Source organism: Mustela lutreola, chromosome 1, assembly GCF_030435805.1.
Source record: "Mustela lutreola isolate mMusLut2 chromosome 1, mMusLut2.pri, whole genome shotgun sequence".
Taxonomy (NCBI): Eukaryota; Metazoa; Chordata; class Mammalia; order Carnivora; family Mustelidae; genus Mustela; species Mustela lutreola.
The window spans coordinates 164,640,735-164,664,597 of NC_081290.1; the positions used below are offsets into that span (position 1 = coordinate 164,640,735).

Genomic DNA, 23,863 nt, shown 5'->3' on the forward strand with positions numbered 1-23,863 from the left:
TTTCTCTCTGTCAAATAAATAAATAAAATCTTTAAAAAAAAAAAAAAAAGAAACTCTGTAATACCGTATTTGGGAATATCTGAACCATATTTTCCTCTTAGTCTTACCCTGCTATGGAAAAAGCAGTCCACATTTCATTAACTCTAAGATATTGTCCTTAAAACTAAAAGCTACTCCCTATTCTGGTTTTCCTAATTCTGTACCCATCATTTCCTTGCTGAATTACTGTAAATGTGTTTTCAGTAAAGACTGTAGGTAGAATTTTTGCTGTATTTATAAAATGTCTGAAGCTGGGGCTATAACAGTCCTTCATTTTCTCGACACCAGCTTCCTGAGATTATATTCTATCAATATAGAAGGAGGAAAGCATTAATAGAAGCATGTCAAGTTCCTGTGATGTTAGGACCCAAAAGGAGGGGTCTCGGTCAAAGCTGTGAAATGGAGAGACTCTGTGAGAGCACCTACCGACAGACAAGCTCGCCATCCATAGCATCTTGCTCGTCAGTGCTGGCAAAGGAAACTCGGCCACCGATCACTGCGCCAATGATGTAAACCAGCCACGTCAGCCGTCCTGCAACAGGAAGAAGATCTGTTAGTGTCTAGACTCCAGCGGTCATTTCATTGACGAAATCTCCTCATAGTGAGGTGTGTTTCTTACTAGGAGCTTCTGTAATCTTAAGAACAGTATGGTAAAGCTATAGTGTCTAATTTTTCTTACTGAGCATAGCTACCACCCTGCTCTGGCAAGGGTGAGGCCAAGGGGAAATTCAGTAGATAACCAACAGTCCCCTATGAGACAAGGTCATTATTTTTAGAGTCCAGTACTTTTTTTTTCTTTTTAAAATTTTATTTATTTGAGAGAGAGAACACAAGCAGGGGAGTAGCAGGCAGAGGGAGAGGGAGAAGCAGGCTTCCCGCTGAGCAGCAAGCCTGACACAGGGCTGGATCCCAGGACTCTGGAATCATGACCTGAGCTGAAGGCAGATGTTTAACCGACTGAGCCATCCAGGAGCTCCAGAGTCCAGTACTTTCTTGGAAGTTAAAAACACATCCACCTAGACACGATTTCAGTTACTCTCCCTTAGCCCTGTGGCATTTATTCATAGTATTCTTTTGTGTAGATGGAGAAGATGGATGATTGAAGAGTCCTTTTGGGGGGTAAGAAGGAAAGAGAGGTGGCAGTGAGTGAAGAAGGATAGCACCACTTTTCAGGCTGCAGCACTGTCCACTCACCTTCCTGCACCGCGATATCCATCGGGCTGGCACTAGCACTCTGCAGCAGCTCCTGATAGGACTGGGCGGACTGGTCAAACAACTGCACGAGGAGTGCACATGTCTTCTCATACTCACAACGACCGATGGTGGACAGCTGGTCCAGCTGCTGCTGCACCAGGCCGGTATCCTCCAGAGGGTCTTCCAGGCCATCCCTGCTCCCAAGGGAAAAGGAAGGCGGCTCTCTTAAAAGATACCATTGATTTCCCCACTATGACACCTCTCGTTCTTCTGCATTTAGCCACCGTTTAACAGCACTACATTTTACCAAGAAACATATAATATAAAAAGTGGGAAGATGGTCATACTAAAGTCATCTGCTTTAGATACACTCTGTGAGTTGGTGTCTAGCTTTTGATCTGAACTCCTGCTCCCTTAACGTCTGCCTCAATCCCTTCAGTCCTTTGCTTCATACCCTAGGAGCTCTTGGTTTTTACTTTCTTGCTTGTTCTTGGCTCTAAGTACCTTTGGGACTACACATATCCTGTCCCTGTGTGGGGCCATTGTGGCCAGATATGTTTTGGAATTCAGAGCTCTTCAGATTTTAAAGAGGCAATATGATGCTTCTAGCATGTGCTATGAACCCTCAATGGACTCTCCAGGGTAGCAACTACAGTTTTCCTATAGCAAAATGTTTAACCATCAGGAAGAGTCATACAAAGCTGAAGTTTTCAAAAAGGCTCTAAATGGTCTCATATTAGCACATGTCAAATTTTGCCACCAAATGAGTTCTGTTTCCAACCTATGAGAAAATTTAGTTTTCACTTCTTGGATTTTAGACTCACAGAGGATGCACTGTGAATCTATACCAGGTCCTACCTTATGTATCGGTTGCTAGACTTAAAAATCACATTGTACTCCAAGCTCCTCTTCTGTTGCTACATCACAGTATGACAACCCAGCAGCTGCACCAGAATGACCATCACAACTAGAGGTCACAGCTGTGTGTATACTATGGTCCACATACAGGGCCAAGACACAGTAATTTAATCCTTTTAATAACCTGCCCGAGAGCACACAGCTATTAACTGGCTATTCCAACCCAGAGCCCACACCTGTAACCACTCCTCAACAACGCCTCACTGAAACCAGCTGAATCCTCAGGAACAGAAAGTACATGGATGATAGAACAATGCTTTCCAGGGGACTTCACAAATACTTGAATTTTGAAAGGATTCAAGTCATTAACAATTGAGCCTATAACTCTTATGACAATTTAATGCACTTGACTCTGAGCCAATTAAGATCTGATTAAAAAAAACACAAAACAAAACCCAGAACTTCAGAGTCCAATTCCCCTGAAAAATAACAACAAAAAATACAGATATAAATACAGATATACACACATACAAGAAAGGTCCCTCAAGAATAACTTCACTTTTTATAAGTCATTTCTGAAAGGGTCTAACATTTCTTTAGCTATAGATTTCTGGTCAAGTCAAGGTAGACAGAAACCATGCATTCCTGTAACGCAATCGGCAATTAGCTGCGTAGGATTCTACCTCTTCTGGTAAGCTCTGGATTGTGTCGTCTTAGTTATCTACTTCTTTCTTCAGGAAACTAAAGCACCTATAACTTACACATAATTCTTATCATCTATAGCTTATAAATGTTCCTGTCATGTTAAAAAGGAATCATCGGCAAGGACAAAGAGAATACTGATGATATACCTTGTATTCAAAGAGATCGCCAAGGAGGGCAGAAAAATGAGGACATGAATGAGGATGTTGCAGAGAAAGCCTGTTCTCTCAGATTTTATGCTCCACCTGCTATTCGGCTGACATGAGGAAACGGCCGTTAACGGCATCAGCTCCAAGGAGGCCCATGTCAAGTGTGCTTTCGCCAACTGGGTGTCTGACCTCTGGCAAGTCTGACACCAGGCGGCTGTCCCAGTTTCCTTACCTCAGGATGATGTGCACAGATTCCAAACGGGATGTGATATAGGCTTTGGTGACCTCAGGAGTATAAGTTTCCAGCATGTGGGGCTCTGTGGCTTTCACGTATGGCACAGAGGCTGCCAGCCGCTGCCAAAGGCTCAGGAGATAGTGCACACTATTTGGGGCAAATTCCCAGTGCTAAGGAAAACCAAAAGAGCAGGAGGCATATTTCTCATTTTTTATACACATTAGTCCCATGCCATTTGACACAAAGGATAAAGGCTTAAAAAAAAAGAAAGGGATAAATGTTTATGGGCTTTGTTCTGTGCATGACAACTCATCTAATGTGCTTATTATTTTGGAGATTAAGCATCTAATAAAAAGAGCTGCTCTACACTGGTTGTGTAAGCCTTCCCACAAGGAAAGCCTTGTGTAAGTGGTTCTCAAACATTAGTATCCCTGAGAATCACCTGAAGAACCTGTTTGACACAGAGACACCAAGGCTCCACTCTGGATCTAGTGAAGCAGAAATTATGGGGGTAAAACACAAGCAACCTGTGTTTTTCATCACACTTTCCAGATGATTTTGATGCAAGCCATAAAATTTGAGAACCACTGTCCTATATTACATGACTAAGAGAGGTCACTAGCTCTCTCTCGACTCTTTTGTCTCACTATGTTCCAATCTTGTTTTTTCAGAGGGATAAGCTAAATATTATCCTTGCAATTCCCACATGTTCCTCTAACCAAACTCCTCGCACTTCTTTAAGGCAAACAATCAGGCTGCAATAACTACTCTGCAGGGTTGCCCTATATTATATTCAGGCGGGGGTGGGGGAGGGAATACAGGCATACCTTGGAGATACTACTAGAGGTCTGATTCCAGACCACTGCAATAAAGCGAGTCAAATGAGTGTTTTGGTTTCCCAGTGCACATAAGAAAGTTTTGTTTCATACTACACTATTGTCCAGTAAGTGTACAATAACATTATGTCTAAAACATAAAGTACATATCTTAAGTAAAAAATATTTTGGTGCTAAAAATGCTAACCATCGCCTGAGCTGTAATCACTGACCACAGATCACCATATTAAATATGAGAAGGCCTGAAATATCCTGTGAATTGCCAAAATGCAATGAGTTCGAACCCCACACTGGGTGTACAGCTTCCTTACACATGAAGCGAGCAAGTGCTATTGGAAAAATGGCACCGACATACTTGCTTAATGAAGGGTTGCCACAAACATTCAACTTGTAAAGAACACAGGATCCATGAAGTGCAATAAAATGAGGTATGCCCGTATTCTTTTAAGTTCAAAACCAATGAGCAAGAGAAGAGGTTTCACTGTGCAGGCGAGATACGAGAGAAGACAAACCTGTAGGCTGGTCACTGTGAAGTTAGCTATCAATCGGATGACCTCAGGGTAGTTTTCCACCTTTACTAATTCTCCCAGTTGATAGTTACTCTTCAATCTGGCCAGCAGTCTGCAAAACTCATGGTAATTGTTTGGGTCTGATAAGCTCTGGTGACAGCACAGGAGGAAAATAAAATGTAAATGTATACTTTCAGAATGACAATGGGGATGGCACAAGGGGAAGGGAGAATCTACTTGAACTTCTCAGCTACAGGTCCTCACTTCTAATGACACATCCGTAGAATGTTCAAAAGCAATTTTTTAGAAAATCACTTTAAAAAGAGATGGTCACATCTACTATCTCATTTGTTCAAAACAATTATCCTGTGGGATGAAATTATTAGCCTCAATTGAAAGTCTGAAATGGAGGCTCAGAAGGATCACATTACTTGCTTAAAGCTGTAAAGTTAATTAGCAGCAGAAAAGGGGGTACAATTGAAGATATTTCTGGTCTGTTTGCTTCCCACTGATCAAAGATCATGAATTTTTCATTTTTACCTCTGTCAAATTTATCATTAAATAAGGCTATACTCCTGTGACAGTCATAAAAATGTTTAATTTATTTACATTATATCATCACTGCTGTAACAATTTAATTCCTAGATTAGTATTTTTATATATTTTACTTTATACTTATATGAAAAACTTTGGATTATTTGCATATTACACTTATATAGGTATATTTATTGTTTTCTTATGTAGGTATTCCTCGATAAGCATACTTTATTTTGTTCACCACCACATCCCTGGTACATAGTAGGTGCTCTATGTATTTGTTGGATGAATAAATGCATTTTTAATAGTCTTTAATAAACGGTGCTAGGAAAACTAGACAGAAACATGCAAAAAAACCAAAACTGGACCACATTCTTACAAATACACAAAAATAAACTCAAAATGAATTAAAGATCTAAATGTGAGACTGAAACCATAAAACTCCTTGAAGAAATGTAGGCAGTCATCTCCTGGACATTGTCCCAGCAACACTTCTCTGAATATGTCTCCTCAGGCAAGGCAAACAAAGGCAAAAATAAACTACTGGGACTACACCAAAATAAAAAGCTTTTGCACAGTGAAGGAAACCATCAGCAAAATGAAAAGACAACCTACTGAATGGGAGAAGATACCTGTATATGATATATCTTATAAGGGGTTAGGATCCAAAATATATAAACAACTCAACACCAAAAAACAATCTGGTTAAAAAATGGGCAGAGGATCTGAAGAGACATTTTTCTGAAGAAGACCTACAGATAGCCAACAGACACATGAAAACATGCTCAACATCACTCATCATCAAACCACAGTGAGATATATCACCTTACACTTGTCAGAAAAAGACAAGAAGTCCTCGAGCACCTGGCTGGCTGAGTCATTAGAGCACGTTACTCTTTTTTTTTTTTTAAGAGCATATACCCTTGATCCCAGGGTTGTGAGTTCGAACCCCACACTGGGTGTACAGCTTCCTTAAAAGAACAGAACAAAACAAAAACAAAAGACCAACACCCCCCCCCCCCTCAAAACCCTACAAACTTGACTTCAAAAGACAAGAAAGAACAAGCGCTGGTAAGGATGTGGAGAAAAATGAACTCTCATGCACTGTTGGTGGGAATATGAACTGATAGAGCCTCTGTGGAAAACAGTATGAAGGTTCCTCAAAAAATTAAAAATAAAAATACTGTGTGATCCAGTAATTCCACTACTGGGTAACTACTCAAGGAAAACAAAAACACTAATCTGAAAAGATATATGCAACCCTATGTGTACGCGGCATTATTTACAATAACCAAGATATGGAAGCAACCTAAGTGTACAATGATAGATGAATGGATAAAGAAGTGGTCTATATATATGTACCATATATACACACACACACACATATGTATACACATACACATACATATACATACAATGTATTACATTGCTCAACCATAAAAAAGACTCACATCTGGCCATTTGCGACAATGTAGAAGGACCTAGAGGGTACTATGTGAGTCAAAGTGAACTAAATGAGTCAAATGAAAGACAAATACCAGAGGATTTCACTTATATATAGACTCTAAAAAAATAAAACAAATGAACAAATAAACAACAACAAAAAAAGCAGAGACAGACTCATAAATACAGAGAACAAAGGGTAGCCAGAGGGGAGGCAATGGGCAGGATGGCCAAAAATGGATGAAGGGGAGTGGGAGCCACAGGCTTTCAGTTATGCAGTGAAGAAGTCATGAGGAGAAAAGGTACAGCACAGGGAATATAGTCAATGGTACTATAATAGCCTTGTGTGGTGACAAATGGTAGCCACACTTGCGGTGGGCATAACACAATGTACAGAGTTGTTTCACTATGTTGTACATCTGAAACTGATGTACATTCTCAGTCAACTATACTTCGGTTAAAAAAAAAGAATTATTAAAAAGAGGGACAGAACTGAGTATATTTAAAAACAAAATGCTTGTATGGTATTTTCTAGTGTAGAGGAGTGGCACTTTAAAAAAAAGTAGGTGTTGGCTGAATCTCTGGAAATGAAAAACACAAAAAGGCCAATTGAGTTACGCAATGAATACCAGATGGGCAGTATCTCCCTTTCCATCTAAAAGCAGACCTACACACTTGGGTAAATAATGTATATTAAAAAAAAAAAAAAAAAAAAAAAAAAAAAAGGAAACAGAAACAAAAACCAAACTCTGAATTCTTAATTTCTTGGGGGAAAAATGACCAGCTGTCTTATTTTCCTGTGTCCAAGTGGTCCTTTCCCCTAACTCCTGCATTCTTGAAGCTAGAGGATACAAATTCCTCATTTGGGTAAACATTTTCAAGAATCTGCCTATAGGACACCTGGGTGGCTCCATCGGTTAAGCCGCTCAGGTCATGATGCCAGGGTCCTGGGATCAAGTCCTGCATCAGGCTCTGTGCTCAGCAGGGAGCCTGCTTCTCCCTCTGCTTGCCGCTCCCCCTACTTGTACTCTCTCTCTGATAAATAAAATCTTAAAGGAAAAAAATCTGCCGACAGATACAGACTCAGTTAAACCTTCTGAGAATGACACACTGAAGTGTTCTCTAGGTTTCTGCTAAGTGTGGCTTCTAGATGGTAGTTCCTTCGGATTCAATAGAGAGGCATATACTAATTACACACATCCACACACAACATGTATTTAAATATGTATTCAAATAGTAAATTCTCAAAAATCTTACCTGTGGGTTTTCCAGTATTCGCTTAACACCATCAACAAGATGTGAGAGAAACTTGGCCCTCTCTGCATTGTTAAACAGGGATCTTCTGACTGAGGCAATCTGTACTAAGCAGGATAGTACCTAAGAACAGGCACAACCAAACACAACTGATTAAAAAGATGATACAGCTACTCCATATTATCTTTTCCCTCTTTCCCCTCCTAGAATATTCTTCCTTGCATATGCTATTAACTGTTCTTTCAACCTCCGTACTATTACCATGATACAGAAAGATCAAGAAGAGTACAGCTGAGGATACTGGAAACAGCTTTATTAAAAGAAAAAAAAAAGATCATTAGATCCAAGTTACCATAACAATTAGTTAAATTCAGTCTGGAAATTCACTTAGGTATTATTCTTTGACCACCCAATGGCTTCTTTGATTCTTTTAAGATATGTATTTAAGGCTTGGAAATACCATACAATTTGTAGGTTAAGAAAGCTTTAGGTGTCGTTTTCTCTGCTTCACTAAGACTTTTGGCTAATCAGGCTTTGCCATAATGAAATAACCAAGCTAGATCTGTGTTCTGAAAAGAACAGGCTTTACCCTGAAAACCTTTCCCCTTTCCCCACTGTGCTAGGTATTTATACTGTCTGCCCCTCCAGATCTGTCTTCTATCCTTCTCCACACTGCTCTGTTCCCTGGGAGGCTGACTTCTTCTGTCCATTTAGAGCCACAGCTCCCCCTCCCTCCTGCCTCCAGTAGGCTTCAACCACTAGAAAGTACTAGCAAGAGATTAAGGGCAGGAAGAAAGAGGTAACCCCTGTGGACCCCTGGCTAGGCCATGAATGGCAGTGTCCCTCCCTCTGCGCCCAGCCCTAGCCTAGGCCACAGCTTCAGTTCTTTCCAGGGTTTCCTACCCCTTGCCATCTGGGGCTCCCTACTACTGTACACCCTAGAGGGTATACCTCACCTCACCACCCCTGGCTAGATTCCCTTAGTGTTGCCCACATCTTTACTAATAGTCTTTTCATGAACTACCTCTCCAGTGAGCTACCTTTTCCTGAAGTAAACTTAAAGATACAAACAACACTGAATTCACATTTCTACTAAAGCTAAGGTCTACATGTGGAAAAGTATCGTAATAACCAGGAAAACAGCCTACTGTAGAAACACTGTGTAAAACACCCATTACTTTACTGTCTTCTTATCTGTGTGCTTTGTACGTTAGCAATTTACATGAAATAATCTGAAATACTAGGCCAATGTCTTTCAGGACCTGGGTGAATTTTGAAATTTGACGAGGTTAATTACTGCCTTTTTTTTTTTTTTTAAAAGATTTTATTTATTTATTTGACAGAGAGATCACAAGTAGGCAGAGAGGCAGGCAGAGAGAGAGAGGAGGAAGCAGGCTCCTTGCTGAGCATAGAGCCCTATGCGGGGCTTGATCCCAGGACCCTGAGATCACGACCTGAGCCGAAGGCAGCGGCTTAACCCACTGAGCCACCCAGGCGCCCTAATTACTGCTTTAAAGGAGAAAAATGCATCATTTCCAAGAGCTCTGTAATGTTATCCAGGACGGTATTCAAATTTACCTTCTCCTCACAGCTTCCATTTATCACTTATGTAACATGTGCCTGAAGGACTTTCAAAAATTTTCTTGGGGGGCACCTGGGTGGCTCAGTGGGTTAAAGCTTCTGCCTTCGGCTCAGGTCATGATCCCAGGGTCCTGGGATCGAGCCCCACATCGGGCTCTCTGCTCAGCAGGGAGCCTGCTTCTCCCTCTCTCTGTCTGCCTTCCTCTCTGCCTACTTGTTATCTCTGTCTGTCAAATAAATAAATAAAATCGTAAAAAAAAAAAATTTTCTTGGGCAGGATAATCTTCAGTTAGACAACACAAGCTGAATCCCCCCCCCCCAACCCCTCCCACACACACACTCTAGCTTGTGGCTGTTTGAGGTACAGTATAAAGTCAGATTCAAGATGAGACAGAAGAGCTTGGCATTTACAGCAATTTGTCACTAGACAGGAATAATTTAAAGAGAATTAAATTAATTCTCTTCACTACGAGAACCTTTAGGCTACAAGCTTTACCACAAAAGGCTAAATAACTAACCCTAGCATTTGTATGCTTCACTTGGATGATTTTGTACGACAGAATGAATGAGCGTAAGGCTCATTCACCACTGCTACTTTTTGGATGTAGGTGGGGCTTTAGAAACTGTGGTCCTGACTCACCAGAGGTGAAAATGAAGGAGGGATGGAATGATACAGGTCAAAAAACAGCTGCAGAGTTGAAGAATCTAAGAACGCTGAAAAAAGACAAAGGAACCATTACTGAGTACGTCGCTTGTTGCTAGTGACACACTTACAGCACTATGTACTGGGGGGCACCTCCTCTCACAGGGTTCCTTTCAAGGGATAAGCTAAGAAGGGCTTTGGGGTTTTTCCTGTTTTTTTTGTTTGTTTGTTTGTTTTTGTTTTGTTTTATTTTTTAAAGCACTAGGTTTTACCTCCTCTAAAGAACAGATTCATTCCTATGACCCCCAGAGAACTTAAGACAATCAGGGCTATGTTCAAAGAAAGAAGTTTGATTCTGAAAAACGTAAAAACAAGCATAAGCACACGTTCTTTTCTTTGGTTTCATGTTTAAACCTAGAAATGACCTCAAATGAGTAAGGAATCCCTAGGTGATGAATGTGAGAAGGTCAAACTCACATCTGTTAGTAACCCAGTAATTAAAAAAGTCCTCCCCAAGCTAGGAAACCCAAGTAAGGTTCCTTCAACACCCTCTTCCTCACTGTATCAAGATAGATGCTGACTTTCTAAGTTTTCTCTAAAAGCAAGCAAGGGATCTCCAGGGGTTCCTCAGACCATCCGGCAGACATGATGTGGGGCTGAGCAGCAGTCTGTTCCCGGGGGTGCAGTACTCCTACCTGATCTCCAGCTGGTGGGAATCTGTACTGTGCACAGGTCATCTGAGGACTCATCAGTAGAAGTGCCGATGAAATCAAAGTTTAGGCAGTTATGAGTGAGTTTGAGCAGTTGCATGAGTAAGCCATGCTGACTTTCATCATTCAAGTTTAGATTCTTTCCTGAAGCCTGTAAAAATTACCATATAATGAGCCCCAAACAATCACTCCTCTCTTCCAAGTTTGCTGCCAGACTCCTTAGAAGGCTGTTAAGCCAGAAAAGGAAGGCAGTATTTCAACTCAATGAAGTGATGTTTCCCCTGCAAAAGGGGCTGCACTTCTGTCACCTTAATGTCATTGTGAAAACCCTAGCTGCTTATTTACTATAAAAACACGAAACTGGTATTTAAAGAAATCCCCCTTTTGACACGTAAGGTTTACATGTTGTAGACATAGTGGCCACAGGGGATTCTGAAGCCATACGGGATGGGTGGTTACTCCATTTGCTGTGAGATCCTGGTTATATCTAGATGGCGCTGGAGACCTCAGTGACTAGGTGGCTAATTGGTTTGATGGTATCAGCCAGAAAGAGTCAATCCTCAGTTTTCTCAAAAGCTTTCCCCCTTCAGGGTGTATAATAGCTGTTGCCAGGTAGCTTGCCCAACCCAAGGATTGTTTGGGAATTCTGAGGTAGAACTAGGTAATTAAGGGAAAAGATGAACATCATTAACGCGGACAACACAAAGAATCTAAACTTGCTTCTAAAACTCACGACATAAGGGAAAATGAGACTAAGAACAAAAAAAACACACAAAACACCAAACCAAACCACCCAAAATGAACAAACAGCCAGACGCTAACCCCATCTAGTTTTCTACAGGGAGGTCCATATAGACTGTTATAAACGTGTAAGACTCACAGGTGAGCATTTCTTTCCTAGTTCAACTCATTCATAAATGAACTTGAACATCCATTTTCCATTTTAAAACAGGTAATTTCCTTATGTGGTAACTGTCTACCCCTTCAGGTTATGAAATCTAAATGGATGTTAGAAATTCAAAATCTACTTTTCCTTACAGATGCTGCTTGTTTATGTGCCGCCTGAAACTCAGCAGGGGGCAGGGGAGCCAGCCTGTTTCAGTATGCTAACAATGCAGTCAGAACCTGCTTTTAGAGCTCTAAGAATCCAAACACCATAAAGCTAACATGCTTTTATTCCATGCAGGAAGATTTTATGTGGGTATAAAAAAGCAAACAACAAAATCCCAAACTTTGTGTTAAACCAGATTCCCTGGGATACGTGTTCACTTACTGTGCTTTGCTTAAGGGAAGAGCTCTGAAATAAGGCAAGCGCAATCCCCTCTCTAGAGTCAGTGGTCAGTATGGTACTTTCTTCCACATCTTGGAGACCGGTGTCGTGTGAGAGATGGTAATGGTTAGAGCTGCACCAACTCTCAAGGGGTGAGCTTAGAGCTGACCTTTAACAGGTCCCAACTCATTCTCATCCTTTCAAAGGGGACTGGGAAGCAGGATCCAACCTACAATCTCACCTGTTTTAGTAAATTGCAGGAAAGTGTGAAGATATCAAATAACGATGAATCTCGGAAAGAAGAGGCTATTTTTCTGTGCTTGGTTAAAGGATGCGTGGTGTCGGCCTGCGCAAAAAGATAAACCAATTCAAGTTTTAGAATTAATTGCAAAGAAAAAATTTTCATATAGACATCAAGTAAACTAGGATTTCCAATAAAACCAACTTACACACAAAATACCTTTTTAATGTTTAAATCACTGTTAACTCGCAAATAATGAGAGGATGCAAAGGACAATAAGCTGCTAACAGCTAGTCAGGATGGGTCTATAGCTTACAGACAGAAGACAGAAAGATGGATGAGCATCTCCACTGCAGTTTTAATTTCCTCCACATTTAGGGAGGTAAAATTTAACCAACTGCTGGCAGATACTGTTAATAATTTCTAGCATATTGTATTGTGGCTTAGTCTCAGAAACAGATAGTGGTAAAGCTTGGTAAACAATCCACCTGAGGCTAAAGTCACCACAGAATTTCCAAAGCAGTCTTTAACTGACAGCCATGAACTTAGGATGACTGACAATAGCCCATGATACTCCCCGCTTCTCTAACCTATTTTAACACATAGTCTCTATTCTAGAAGTGAGCACTTAATTGAAGGGGAGCATCAGTCTCTCACTGTTTCCTCTGTTCCTCTCTCTTCAGCCAAATGTTAAAGGTTTTTATGGTTAAGAACTCTGTTTTTACTTCTTTAGTATGCCCTCTATTCTTGACACACAGGCACTTCAGTAAGCAGAACAAAGGGATTTCAAGGTTACCAAGGGAATTTTTAGTCCAACCACCTCCTGTAAGCTTAAATCTCTTCTATTCTATATACCAATCAGTTCATTCAGGAGAGGGCTCATCTGCTGTTGGCATGTTAAAGAATAATGCAGCAAGATTTCTGACAATCAAGTTATGGACTCCCCTTGATTTTTCTTTTTTTTTAAAGCTTCATTTACTTATGTAGTCTACACCCAATGTGGGGCTCGAACTCATGACCCCGAGATCAAGAGTCACATGCTCCTCTGAGCCAGCCAGGTACCCCTCCTCTTGATTTTATTTCTAAGTTCAGACAGGGCTGGTAAAAGAAATATGCTTTCTGATTTAAATCTGACAACCAAAAAAAGAAGGGAAAACTAAGTTTTGCAGAGGTTCAAAATATCCCCCAATTCTAGCTTCAGTGTCACTGTGTTATCATAAATATCTTGGATAGTATGACATTGCCAGTTTATAGACCATTTTCCATATGTAATCAGGTATGCTGATGATAACACAGAGAATAACTGCATACATTAAGTACATTACACACATTTCTACTGTTCCATTAAGAAAGACAAAATTTTGAAGTTTTAAAATATATCAATATTGGTGTACTATGCGGGGCCAAGCTTCCACAAGGAGAACATTAACCCCACAATCTCTGTCCTCAGTTAATGAGTGCTCTCATATTACAAAGGTAACAGTGGCTCAATAAGAAGTTACTTGTTAAGAGCAAAGGCTCTGGAATAAGATGATGTGGGTTCAAATTCAGATATTGTTGCCTGCTAACTGTGATACTTTAGGCGAATTATTGACCCTTATGTGCTTCAGCTTCCTCATCTAGAAAATGGTACAGCCACGGAACCTATGTCCCAGGACTAAGGTGAGAATAAAAATTAGCTGCTACCAGTGCTCAGAACAGCGCCTGCTGCATAGTAGTCACTCCATTATTATTCTGATAATTACTGACCATGGTGGGGATCGCATGTGACAGAGAACAAAGTATGGACTCCAGAGTTTAAGTAACTAGAAGCCGATGCATTTAGAACAGTACTACCTCACAGTTAAAATTTCTCAAGGTTAATAAAAAGGTCTATATAAATATGCGCAGTAGCAACAGTGATGCCGAGGTAATTCACAGCTGGCGACTGAAGGGTGAGATGTCACAACTAATATTAATACTGGCCTATTCAATAATTACAAAATTTTAGCTGGATACAAAAGTAAATGACTAAAATAAAAAATAATAGCCACAGCAAAAGAAAGCCACTGGTGTTTCCTCTGTAGTAACCTGTGACAAGGACTATTCAAAAAGTTATTGTATTTAGCAGAATGTCTTAAGCATTCTAAAAAGATGACCAGAAAAGTCTTTAATAGTAGCACTTGCGAATTGAGTTTTAAATGGTAATAAATACATGGTAATTATTTAGCAGATATTCTATTCCACTTTTGTGATCCCCTTTTTGGATGCATTCTCTTTCATTAGCAAAGCAGTAATTTACTAAGGTTTTAACTTAGGAATGTTGCTCTCATCTCTCACAATGAACATTAATACCAGTAAGGAGAGCTGATGGGCGGATAAAATGTTCTGGAGGCAGACCGGGACCAGGATATTAAGAACGAGGTAGGCTGCATGTACAGAGGAAAATCCACTGGAACTATTGTTTCAAAGGGCATTAATCACTTACCGCAAAAGCACACAACTGCCAAAAAAGATCATCCCACACAAAGCAGAAAACACCAATACTAAGAAAAAATATGGCACTTACTTCAATGAGGAAGGCTGTAGCACTTACTTGATTAATTTCATTGGTTAGCTGAGATAAAATTGTGACGCCAATGATGCAGTACTCAACACTATCCTGGTAAAAACAAGGCAAGGCAGACGTTGGTGTGTGCAGCATGACTCTGGCCATGGCCCTGCAGCCATGCTTTCGAAATGGCAGAACCCTGTGTAGCTAGGGAACTACCGAGATAAGGCAGCAAGGAATTGTAGTTTAAAACTGTTGCTTTGCAGGACATGAAACGTAACCGCCACAGAGAAAGAGTGCTAAATCTAATTTCATCAAGACTGAAACCTTTTGAATTTAATAAATAGTCATGTGCATTATACCATATCCATTATACAAAGAAAAACTGGCAAAATACACTTACGTGACAAATGGGTGCATAACGTAATTCACATAAAAAGACTACATGTAACAATAAGAAAAAAACCAAAGAGCCAGATTTTTAAAATTTTAAGTAAGATATAAATGGGAAGTTCACAGAAAAAAGACTAGTAGTATATTAACGTATGAAAATTTGTTCTGTCTCATTCCTAACTCAAACGCTGAGATACTAATTCTTTTTTTTATTAAATTGGAAAAATAAAAAAGCTGAGCTCCCAGGGTGGAGGTACAGAAGAATAGGCAGGCACTCTTTTAGCTGTTGTAGGGAAACAACTTTTTTTTGAGGATAATTTGGAAATATCTCTGAAAGCCAAGAATACACACATCCCTTTGATTGTATAATTCTAAGGGTAGGAATTCACCCTACAAACACACTCGTTATAATCCAAGTTTGACAGGCGTATATTATGTTTGGATATTCACTGAAGTGTTTACTTAACAGTCAAAGTACAGAACCAAACTAAATGTCTACCTACAAGACATTATTTAATTAAGCGATGGTATTTTCAGATTGGAATAGTATACAGGCATTAGAAAAAATGGTGTTGTCGGGGTTTCGTACGTAGCAGAGCAGCTCCCTCGCTGCGATCTATTGAAAGTTAGCCCTCGACACAAGGGTTTGTAAAAAAAAATAAAATAAAAAAAAAAAAAAAAAAAAAAAAAGAAAAAATGGTGTTGGCCTGTGCTGACATGTAAACATGTAAAGCCAAGCAATATTAAAGGCAAAAAAGACACAGAAGATAACGTACAAAATAATTTCATTTTGTGTAATTTCTAAAAAGTAGATCACTATGTAAGCATATACATGTTGCTTCTCACATTCCTACTACATCACATATATATAATCATACCTGTAAGAACCTTGTGACGTCTGTGATTGCATTTCTGAAGACGTAGTCATCCTTCTGACAGTCAAACCAGCCCAGTTTTGTGATTCTGGCATATAACTGAATAAGTGCTTGTGTCACAAAAGTAGCCAACTTTGGCCGAGTGGCAAGGTAGTTGAGCACATAGTTCCCTACAAAACAAAAAAATCCACGTAATAGAAAGCTCTGCCAGGGAAGGGCACACATCTTTATATCAAACATCCAAGACCCTTAAACCTTAAACTCTCTTAATTCTTGTTTCTGTTGTATTTCCTTAATTCTTAATGCGATTGAGAAATGGGACTCTGAATTTAAGATTAGTAGGCTTTCTAATTCAGGATGTTATACTTGTCACAATGAAGACTCAAGAGTATGGCAGCCTTTAATCCACTCCCAGATAGTTAAGTAACACGCCTGCACAGAATTCAAAATCTTTAACATTTTTCTTTGTTATTAATGGCCATAAAGACTGAGTGAAAGAAACCTCCTGACAACAAAAGGGATGATTTAAAACTTTATCTAGAAATAATTATAAAAGGTCCTCTTCACTTTCAAAAGCCCTAAATTTGGGGGGGGGACTGGATTCTACATATTTTATATGCTTACCAATTTCAGAACATTATCAAACAAGCAATGTGAATTTAACTATTACTAGCTCATCACTAAACAAACTAATTTCTTGAAAACAGATTAATTCTCTACTTACGAATATCTATGCGTTGCTCCAATGGTAGAGGGTTGTTTGTGCGTGATACAAGCTTTGTAAGGCATGTAGCTGCCAGTAACTGGGAGTAAGAGGACTGTGGAAAGACGGGGAAAAGGACTCAGAATTCAGTTTTATTGAGTTAGTCAGTCATGAGGTTTTTTATTTGGAGTTCTATGCTGAGATTCAAGATATATTAATCAGTTCCGCCATATTTGATCCTCCACATTTTAGAGGGTCTAGGAAAAATGAGTCCCACACAAAGTATATGTTCTTTGAACTGATTTCGGTTATGAACAAGGTAAGTATGACATGAATGGCCTGATCGAACTGAATCCAGGGCAGATTTTGTATCACTTAGAGGGGGCCCATACTGGAGAGGATTGCTTCAGAAAGATATTAAGAAAACAGATCTTTAGAAGATGGATCTCTTCTTTCATTTACCAAGAAATCTTCTGTCAAAATCCTCATTATAGTGATGCTTCAAAAAGTTTCAACTTAAAATAATGCTAAAGTGTACCATTACAAAGTTAAAAAAAAAAAAAAAAAGCAGCATTAGAGAGAGCCATTACATTATGCTGTAGAGTTAATCCCTGAACTGTATGTTTACATCAGCACAGCTATCAATCAGATACAGCTTCGGGCAATGCATATGCTAGTTTTAAAGTAAATTTGTAACAATTATTTGTGAGAAAGAAAATCTATGTACTGTGCAAGGGAATAGCATTATCATATTCTCACATGTGGATTTTATGCATTTTAACCTTATGGAGAATAGAATATTCTGGCATACTAATTGATCATAATGTATAAAAAAGAGCCGTGAGCAAATTCTTCCATGTGGCTCTATTATGATAATGTCCTATAACAGGGACAGACTCCGGACTATTAAAACAATTTAATTAAGGGTTAAGGATAATTTCCTGTAACACTAAAAATTCTTAAGACAGGATCCACAGGCACTGCATAATGGCATCAGTTATAAAAAAGTTTATGCTTAAGAAAAAAATCTATAAAGTGATTTTGATATGTGATTTTTATTCAACACTCCTGAACATGGTTTCAATTCATTAGAGTAGTGATAACGCAAGAGAGGCTACTCTAAATATAGAACACAGCATACAATCGTAACTATACATTACACAACATCTAAATGGTTTCTAGACATAATTCCAATAAACCTGCTTAGTTACTAAGATGTCAGCAGAGATTAAAAGGAAGATTGCACTGTAATTGTTCTTAGTACTGCACCAATCCTGTTTTACTGCAGCTTGATTTATTTACTGACTGTCAACCTGAGGCTCCAGAGTTAACAGGGTCAGAGATGATACCGTGGGGCTCCAGTGGGAGTCACCTGGAAGAGCTGGTCATGCATCTCCCGTAGCATAAAATATACGAGTGTAAGTGGGTCAATCTTAAGACTAAGGGACTGGGAAGAAATATACAACATACTACATGCAAAAACAGAGCAGAGCACTGTACCATCTCTGACCAGGGCTCTGTAACTTTCCTATGCTTGGAAAGAGTTCACTCTCTCAGCCACTAGAGGATAATTTTTAGCCAACTGAACAAATACTATAACATTGTCAGTGAAAATGAAAATATGAAGTCATCTAGAATTTTACCCTCAAAACAAATTAACTGCTTTTGTTCTTTCCACATGTCCTTCCAGTCTGAGGTAAGAGTGCTAGCTGCTGGTCTAGCTGGGGCTGACTCTCTCAGGCCCTTTCAGGATACCCTTGTTGGATTCTTAGCCTTCCTAAGACCTCCATCTTGCCCCCAGTACTAATTTAATCAAACTATGTCTCGTATTATACTGATCACTGCACTGCCATTTTCAAGCCCTGAGAGGCTCTGATTCCATTTTAAAACTCTTGACCTCTTGTGGTTTTCCTTGTGGAACGTTCCCCCCAGGGCTCGAGGGCAATATGCAGCAGCTGTGGCACAGGAGGCAGCACAGCGACCACTACGGCGCTTGCACGGTGACATGGGCTATGTTGAGTAAGAAGGGTCATGCGTATATAGCCCTGTCTTCTTTGTAAAGGGTACGAGGTGGTACTTAAGTGTGAAAAACAGAAAGAAAGTCCCAGAAATGTGATTCAAGGTGAAAAATGACAGAACACAATATATGTTCAATGAGATTTTCCTGATGAGGCTGTGTGTCCTTTTACTATCAACCTGGCAGTTAGCGATGATGCTTTTTAAAGGTGAAATTAAGAAGGCAGAGAGGCACCTAGAAGAACTAAGGAACACAAGCTATCCCAATCCATCCTTAAACTTTGAATGTATTTTCCTAAACCTCTATTACCCTTCCGGATTTTTCAAATCTTACGTACACTTCCTCTTTCGAGGAGTAGCTGGCACTTGCTCAGGCAATCAGGGCTGTTGGTGAATTCAACCAAGGCTTTCTCTGCCTGGAGTCGAGTAGTTGTGTCTGTTGTCTCATAAAGCTGTTTGCACAGATTCTCTAGTTGGGCCAGGCTCTGGAAAAGATCAGTCAAGAAAGAAATCAGTCCAGCCTACTATTTATACACAAGGTACTGTGCACAAAATCTCTAGATGAAGATAAGTAATAATCAATGGAGAGAGACCTGCTTCTCAACTCTGAGGAGAATCTGGGTGACCTTTATCTAATTATTTATAGCTTTTAAAATTTTATATTTTAGAAGACAAAATGGTAAAATACCTATACTTTTTAAGTCATTCTGTTAGAGATCAATTGCAAATGATATATTCATTTTTCCTTGCAAATACCCATCCTCCTAAGCTTTTCCTAAAGGCCTTCAAATAAAAATTCAGAATTTACTTCTTGTCAACAACTTCAAAACAATACTGGAGGCACTGCTATAAAATTAAACACATAAACATACAACATAAGTGTCACATATATCTTTATATAATTTTAAGTATTTTGCCTTTTCCTAGTAGTTATTAGCTCACAATTATGTGTGCCAATAAAGATGGCCAACCTCTATGAGAAAGCTTCAGAATGCAAGTACGCACCTTCCTCCCTGGATCTCTCATGTTTCAAGTTCAGCGGACTCTCTCCTCCTGTCGTACTTTAAACTCTTGCTTCGGTTCCAAATTTAAAGTGGAAGGGTCAAAATAAATTCAACCCTCACATATGCTCAGACGGAGATAAGACCAGGGAAACGCCCCCAAACAAACCCTTCTCTCCAAATCTTGAACCAGTTCCAAGGAGGCAGGAAGGGGATGGGTGTGTGCTTTAGTCAAAAACCCAAAGGGATGCAAATCTACCTCCACTGAATGTGGTGTTGAAAAGCAAAGAGGAAAGAAACCAGTAAGAGTTCACTTAACTGTCACCTTTCACTGACTGGAGAGGGCAAACATCTGTTAGTCTTTAAAGGAATGGTTTGGACTTTAAGAAGAAATCAGCCTATTATCTACAGTAGCAAGCAAGATTAGGTTTAAACAGTCTGAGGGATCCTACTATTAGAAATGACAATTCTGACAGAAACAGAAATAACAACAACAACAATAATAATGATAATAATTAAACAAACTGACCTGGGTAAATAGCCTACAATTTCTTACACAGCCTGTCTGCCCAAGGCTTTTCATGATCACTTTATTATGGTGTTCTTTTATAAATCACAGCTTTTGCACTAAGCAGGAAAACCCTTAGGGCAGGATACCTATTTTACTCAACCTGATTAATAAATTTCAAACATTAACCTAAAGGAAACAAGAAAGACAAATACTGATACTCTAAGACCAGCAGTCTCACTTCAGAGAGCTCCCCAACAACAGACCCAACATCCCCTACTCCAAAACAAAATCAACCAACCACCCTTCAAAGTATCTTGGGACTCTGGCCGTATGTTTAATTTGTTCCTCTCTGACTTCCAGGAGTCTTACTTCATACCTTCTTGAATTTAAAAGCACAGAGGAAACTGCACTTGTAAAAAAGTCAGATCTCAGTGAAGTTCCATAAGTAGCACCTGATTCTTCAGAAGCTTATGAACACAAGGAATAGAGGATAAGGCGAATTAATTACATATATTTCATAAACACAAGTGAAAGTGATACACTTACAATACTGGCCCAAGATCTTACCGATAAATGAATCAGTTTAATTTTAAATCCCCACACTCCTAAGCAAGGGATTAAATCTCCTTCACAAGGTTTAGTTTCAACCTAGCAGGCTGTGTCTCCCCATCCCGCACAAAATATTCATTTAAAAAAAAAAAGAAGAAGAAGAAGAAGAAGAAAGACGGGGTGCCTGGGTGGCTCACTGGGTTGAAGCCTCTGCCTTCAGCTCAGGTCATGATGCCAGGGTCCTGGGAGCATCGGGATCTCTGCTCAGCAGGGAGCCGGCTTCCTACTCTCTCTCTGCCTGCCTTTCTGCCTACTTGTGGTTTCTGCTATCAAATAAATAAATAAAATCTTAAAAAAAAAAAAAAAAAAGAAGAAAGAAAAAAATTATTTTAAAAATAGTTTAACAGTGGCACCCGGCTGGCTCCATCGTTAGGACATGAGACTCTTGATCTCAGGGTTATAAGTTTGAGCTCCACGCTGGGTGCAGAGATTACTTTAAAAAAAAAAAAAAAAAAAAAAAAAAAAAAAAAAAAAAAAACACAGAAGCCATCAGCTGAAAGTCACCCTAACTAAAACTGAAAATAGCTATAAAATCTGGTATGAGGTATTGGGGAGCAGCAGCCACCTCATAACTCCACAGCCATCACACTCTGGGAGCTTTCCAATAACCTGAACAGACACTCTCCAAAAGTCACGCTGCTTAAGGTATAATGACTCTCCTTCAAGTCTGATCAATCAGTTCTGGCAGCACCCCCCCGTGCATCTCCTATTTATGTTTATTACAACAAAGTTCACATGACGATGGCTGGGCATCTGTCACCAGTACTCCCTTACTCCTAAAACCTACACGCAGGTTATGGTGGGCTTTCTTGGTGGTTGTTCTGTTTTGATCTGCTTTAATTTGGCAGACAAAAACATACTGCAGGGTAAAGTCTGTTAATGAGTTCTCAGCTCAGGAAACAGGTCTGTTTAAAAAACAAAAAAGTAATTTGACCATTTACATAAACAGTTTGAGCAACTACAGCCCTGTTTCTGTGTTTCCAGAACGTTTTGTTTTCCCAAACAATTAGTGAGAACATCTAAAAACCACAGGGTTAACAGTCATTTTATTTGGGAATGTTACCCACACTACTCAGGGAAGGAGAGAGAGCGATACATTCATCTTTATGCCCTTCTGGATCCTAACGCTTCTAAAACAAATCTAACAAATTATTCTGAACCACCTTTTTTGGGACCCCAATAAAATAATTTACCCTACAATTATTTGATTAGCTATTAAAAGTAGTATTTCACATTTAGGATGGCAACAACAAGTCACGGCATTTCCCCTTTTTGCACAGTAACACCTGTATTAAACCTTCTCCCACCCACCCGTCTTATTGAGGACAACTACTATGTGATGACAGTTCAGTCACAGAAAAGCCTCCGGAGAAGAATGCCTATTTTCTATTCCTGAGACTGCCAAATGTACAATCCACAAAGAAACTTCCATCTGGTCCCACTGGAACAGAAAAAGCACACTTGGGTGAAATACTTCACAAAGCTGGAATGCGATCTGCCACTAGCGAAGCACTGCTTTAGTACAAGAAATGCAAGACAAACCCCCAAAACTAGACCATACAGATTTCAGCGTGATAGCTAAGATGAACGTACTGAAAGAAAAGTGTCTTCACTAATATTTAGCAACAATATTATTTTACAGTCTTTTAAACTTGAATAGCGAAAATGCAGCTCATTTAGTCTCATTTCAATAAAAGGTGCAACCAGTTGAGACTACAGACCTCACAATACAATGAAGAATAATTACCTAAGAATTTCCTTTAGATTAGAGGAAAATGGAGATTATTTCTGGATGAGATGTTATACTACACAAAGCAGAATACTTAGGAACTTATTTAATACAAATTAAATACTGCTTTTTAAAAAACCAACCAGTATGTATTTGTAAATTAGCCTCACTGCTTTAAAAAAAAAAAAAAAAATTCACTTGGAGATTTCCGATCAAGGACTAGGATACTCAATTTTAGGAAAGATTTGATAATAGTCCCATAATGCTGAGTACTGAATAGAAAACAAACAGAACCCTTGGATGACTGGTCAGAGCTGCAGATTCTCTGCAGAGTCCATCTTTAATCTGACAGCCACCAGCACCACATATCTGAAACCACCATCCTATCACAAAGTGTGAAGTGCAGGCTCCATCCAGAGACTTTCTCATGAAAAATGTGGAGTAGATTTACCAATTCAGTATCTGAATTTTCATGATCAGGATGCCTTAAAATATACAAAAAAGAACTGCTGAAAAAAATCAACCTGCTTTCAACCTGCTCATAAACTACATTAATTTACATCTTCTTTAGTTGGAACTTTTCTGTGTACTAGGAAAACACTGTGTTAATTAAAGGTGCATACTGAAACTGCCAGGTAAATCATTCTGAAGATCCTTAAGTAAGGTTAATAAAATTAATATACTAATTACATTTTATTATTTACCTACTTGATAAGGCATTCTTATTGTCAATAACGAGTACCTAATTATCATAGTAATATCTTTTAAAACTCCTAACGATCCAGTAACAACAGTCAATTATTAGGTTAAAAAGCGAGAGGCAAAGGTGTATGTAGTGTGTATCATTTGTGACATATGTTACCAAATTCAAAGAAGAAAATCTGGAGGAATACAAACCAATCATCTCTGGGAGGTGAGATTATGGGAAACTGTCAACTTCTATGTTATGTATTTCTGTAACTTGAATTTTTGACAGTCATGTATTACCTGTAAGCAGGAAAACCCCCAACAACTACACAGATAAGTATCTTTTTAAAGAACAGATTTGAGCTACATTCTTTTCTTTTTTTTTTTTTTTTAAAGATTTTATTTATTTGACAAAGAGAGACACAGCAAGAAAAACAAAAAACAAGCAGCAGGAGTGGCAGAGGGAGAAGCAGGCTTCCCATTGAGCAGGGAGCCTGATGCAGGGCTTGATCCCAGGACCCTGACCTGAACCGAAGGCAGATGCTTAACAAATGAGCCACCTAGGCACCCCTGAGCTACATTCTCTTTCTAAATTAACTTTTTAAATT

At 39.2% G+C, this 23,863-nt stretch overlaps 1 protein-coding gene across 2 annotated transcripts in view; it reads right to left on the reverse strand.

Moving 5' to 3' along the window:
* The window catches only part of XPO7 (exportin 7), a 40,550-nt gene extending 20,683 nt beyond the window's left edge, over positions 1-19,867 (reverse strand). The window contains exons 1-13 of one of the 2 annotated variants that reach the window (XM_059178813.1): positions 19,724-19,867; positions 19,057-19,203; positions 16,724-16,817; positions 16,003-16,169; positions 14,777-14,842; positions 12,202-12,306; positions 10,676-10,841; positions 9,978-10,051; positions 7,760-7,879; positions 4,526-4,672; positions 3,175-3,347; positions 1,234-1,427; positions 466-571 (exon numbers count right to left, since the gene is read on the reverse strand). In XM_059178813.1, coding sequence (XP_059034796.1) covers positions 466-571; positions 1,234-1,427; positions 3,175-3,347; positions 4,526-4,672; positions 7,760-7,879; positions 9,978-10,051; positions 10,676-10,841; positions 12,202-12,306; positions 14,777-14,842; positions 16,003-16,169; positions 16,724-16,817; positions 19,057-19,203; positions 19,724-19,744 — 1,580 coding nt within the window. In that variant the 5' untranslated portion in view covers positions 19,745-19,867. Of the gene's footprint in view, positions 1-465; positions 572-1,233; positions 1,428-3,174; positions 3,348-4,525; positions 4,673-7,759; positions 7,880-9,977; positions 10,052-10,675; positions 10,842-12,201; positions 12,307-14,749; positions 14,843-16,002; positions 16,170-16,723; positions 16,818-19,056; positions 19,204-19,723 lie in introns of both variants that reach the window. The other variant, XM_059178803.1, reaches the window with a different exon arrangement.
* Positions 19,868-23,863: the final 3,996 nt, after the last annotated feature.